This window comes from Aplysia californica, unplaced genomic scaffold (genome assembly GCF_000002075.1).
Source record: "Aplysia californica isolate F4 #8 unplaced genomic scaffold, AplCal3.0 scaffold00480, whole genome shotgun sequence".
In the NCBI taxonomy this organism is placed as follows: Eukaryota; Metazoa; Mollusca; class Gastropoda; order Aplysiida; family Aplysiidae; genus Aplysia; species Aplysia californica.
This window is the reverse complement of record NW_004797750.1, coordinates 233,877-237,563: the sequence shown is the minus strand read 5'-3', so window position 1 is coordinate 237,563 and position 3,687 is coordinate 233,877. Positions and strand designations below refer to the sequence as shown.

Genomic DNA, 3,687 nt, shown 5'->3' with positions numbered 1-3,687 from the left:
CCCCCGTCCGCTTCTACATACGACACTACCCAACACCACTTCCCCAAAGTATTGACAATATGTACAGTGCCCTGTGTTGTAACTGCTCAAGATATTATTGATTTATACAGTCTCATTTTGTTACCCAAAAAATGTAAACCTTGTGTTGGATAGATCTGTATACGTGCATGCGTTTTTTGCATGCATCTTATTATTATCCGCCTTGAGTAAAAGGAGATGCATATATCTCTATAGTTCTGATTTACGACAGACTGGTTCATGTCACATGGCAGTGACAGGAAATGATTTATCACCTAATCTTTAGAACGCATATTTTGGTTAAAGCACAACATTGCATCCTTAAAGAGTCATGTCTACCCCAGTATCTTTCGGCCTTTTATAACAATACTTTATAGATACCCCTGTGTCATCTCCCCTCTCATAGTTAATCTGTGTGAGGATTCGATAATATGTTAACACAGTAAGGCTGATAAAATTAGGAGAAATAAAAAAACCCAACGTTTCCAATAATTCTGTCAGTATCGATGAGAATAACTTTCATTTCCAACCATAGACCTGTATTATGATATTTAAAACAATACACTTTGACGCAACTCCATTTCACCCTGAAGTTCACCATTTCATGTTAAATAAGCAAATGAAGGCCAAGAAGGGAAAGCTTGATCACACACTCAACTATAGCGAGACCAGTGCTTTGCCCCTCATTCGGGCGCCCGTGGTTTGCATCAGTAGAGCGAATTATTATTTTTTTTTTTTAAACAGAGCAAAGAGATGCGACCATGATAGTGCCCGGTTTAGGAAATCATAATTCAGGTCTATGCCTTACGAGACTCGTTCGAACTTCTGATCAGTTCACTTTGTGGGTAAAAGTCTTTTTGAACTTTTAGTTTAGGACTTATTTGACCTTTACACACCACGGCTGTCTCCGTCTCCTTTCTTGCACCACAGTTGGGTTTCCGTGACGTATTGCACGAACGATGCTTCAATCTCACTTTGCCTAAGGCTGGGTGGGACGGGAGGAGGGGGTTGAGGAGAGTGGTGTGGGTGGGAGAAAGGGCGATTTCTGTCAAATTTTAACTCTGTTTGTCACTACATTAATTGGCATAAGAATATCACCAAATGTGTAAATTACGTTTTTTCCATGTTTTGTAAATGTTTTTCTACCCCTTTGCCTCTCCCAGGTGTTCTCGCATCGTGCACGTAGAGTACAGGTGTCCGGAGTGCGACAAAGTCTTCAACTGCCCCGCCAACCTGGCAAGTCACCGGAGATGGCACAAACCCAGAGCCGCTGCAGGGGGCAAGAACGGAAGTAACGGAAAAGTCTCAGCCACCTCCACCAAGATCGCCCCAAAGCCTGACTGTAACGGTAACAGCGTCACCGTAGCCTCAGTGACGGTTGCTGAGAAGAAAGAAAAAGGTAACGGCAACAGCGCTGACTCGTCACATGGCAAGAGCGATGACCAACTCAAACAGGGCGTGGTTACACTCAACTCTGACTCAGCAGGGGGCTCTTCCTCTTCTTCATCATCGCCCTTCTTAACTGCTACCTGCTCTCCACCTCCGCTAGAAGTACTGAATCAGACCAGTGGGAAGGAACATGGCAGTCGCAACAGTTCTGTCATCGCCACCAATCCTCTCCGACCCCCCAGCGCCACCGGAAGTTCGCTCACCGCGGAAGAGAGGTCGCTGGTGTTTCAAGTTCTCAACAGCCACAAGCGACCTTATGAGACAGTCACGACAACATCCACCACTACCATCATGACCCCTCTCTCTTCCACCGGCCGGCCTCTGCTTCCCAACTCCAATTTAGAAGCTGGTAGGCCGAGAGCCAGAACCTTTTCAGCAGATCAAGCTTCTTCCAGCGTTAACTCGAACGTTCCAGAGAGTCGCGAGGTGTTCTTGTCAAACGAAGACAGCAGATTTGACCCCCTGAGAGGCACAACGTCTCCACCGCCCCTGGACCTGACGCGGGGTACCAGCAACCGCTCGGAACTGCACGTGCATGCCCAGCAAACGTACAGAGAGCAGTACTCACGGTCGCCGCAAGACATCACCGGCCAACTCCCCCACAGAGAGCTCTCACATCACCACGACGCCAACAGCGGGGCCGCCTTGGACTGCAATGTGTGCGGGAAACGTTTCCAGAGACAAGCCTACCTTCGGAAACACATGCAGAGCCAACACTCGCAGCATACCAACATAGCGACAGTCAGACAATCAAACAAACCCTTCAAGTTAGATCAGATTGAGCAGCCCCTAAGAGACGCCACAGATCACCAGGAAAATGGCGGAGGAGGAGGAGGTGGTGGAGGAGGAGGAGGTGGAGGGGGAGAAAGAGGGGGGAGCAGCGAGCACCTCAAAGCTGTCCCACCAATAGTCTCACACAAGTGTGGGACGTGCTTCAAGTCCTTCCCAACCGACACCTCCCGCCTCAAACACGAGGCTACGGCCCACCATAACAACAGCACTAGCGCTCACCTGGTCTGTTCAGTGTGCAGCCACCCGTTCTCTAGCAAGGCAGCTCTGGAGAAACACTGCCGCACTGCGCATGCGCCAGAGTCATTCGCCTGTAAATACTGTAGCAGCAGTTTCCACAGTTCCCCGGCGCTGACCAGACACATCAACAAGTGCCACCCGACAGAGAACCGACAGGTCATTCTGCTACAGCTGCCCGGCACCCGCACCTGCTGAATTGTTCATACTTAGACCCGTGTCACGTTCGTTTTGTGTTCATGATATTGTTCAGTTTTATTTGTTGACTTTTGCTAGTACATGTAAAATAACACATTACGTTTTGTTATTTTGTTGACTGTGCAATAACAAATTCTAGCATTTATAAATAAATATTCTAAAAAGAAGAACATCTTCTATTCTAATATAATTACAAATTGAATATTCTCCTTTTCTACTTACAACTAGAATAGATCAATCAATATAGTTTATGCTTTGACTAATCGTTGATCATGTACCCCCCCCCCCCAACCCACTCCTTTCTTTTTCAACAATTCAGACTTTACACAATAATGAAAAAGCAAATACAGAAAAATACAATTAAAGAAACAAAGCTCAATAAAGAGAAACAATGGAAGAAACAAAGATCTACTGTGTAATATTCTGAGTCTGCCTTTAGAGCTCAGAGACATTTGTGCAATTTCATGAAACTTTACTTACGATACTATGAAACAAATGGCGATTTCTCTGGTGTGAGGATAACAGAATACGTGGCTTATTTTGTGTGTGACAGGCTTCAGAAGAGAAGAATAAAAGAGACAACAACAGTTATTGTGTGTGTGGGGGGTGTGTGGGTGTGTGTGTGTGTGTGTGTGTGAGTGTGTCAGAGAGAAAGAAGGGGGAGAAGGGAGAGAGAGAGAGAGAGAGAGAGAGAGAGAGAGAGAGAGAGAGAGAGAGAGAAAGAGAGAACGAGTAGAAATGATCATGAAAGAGAGACTAATAGAGAATGAGTGACTTGCAATAAATCTGTACAGTGTGTGTGACCTTTCTGTTGTTTCTTTCCCCCCAGAAATGGCCTTACAGTTGAAGCATTCTCATTGTTATAGCGTCTTCTTCCACATTCCACTTGTATTTTTGGTCTTGTCTGCTATATATAGTGATTCTCCCCAAGGTCATCCCACAATCGGCGAAAACATTTTTTAATATTTTGTTGTTGTTCTTTTTTTTTTTGGGGTG

The 3,687-nt window shown here is 45.6% G+C and overlaps 1 protein-coding gene across 1 annotated transcript in view; it reads left to right on the top strand.

The window, feature by feature from the left end:
* LOC101854038 (serine-rich adhesin for platelets) overlaps positions 1 to 3,395 on the top strand; it is a gene marked incomplete in the record, with an annotated part of 16,420 nt that extends 13,025 nt beyond the window's left edge. Inside the window, 1 exon segment of the mRNA XM_013086564.2 lies at positions 1,179 to 3,395. Within this exon segment, the coding sequence (XP_012942018.1) occupies positions 1,179 to 2,691 (1,513 nt within the window).
* Between the last annotated feature and the right edge of the window lie 292 nt (positions 3,396 to 3,687).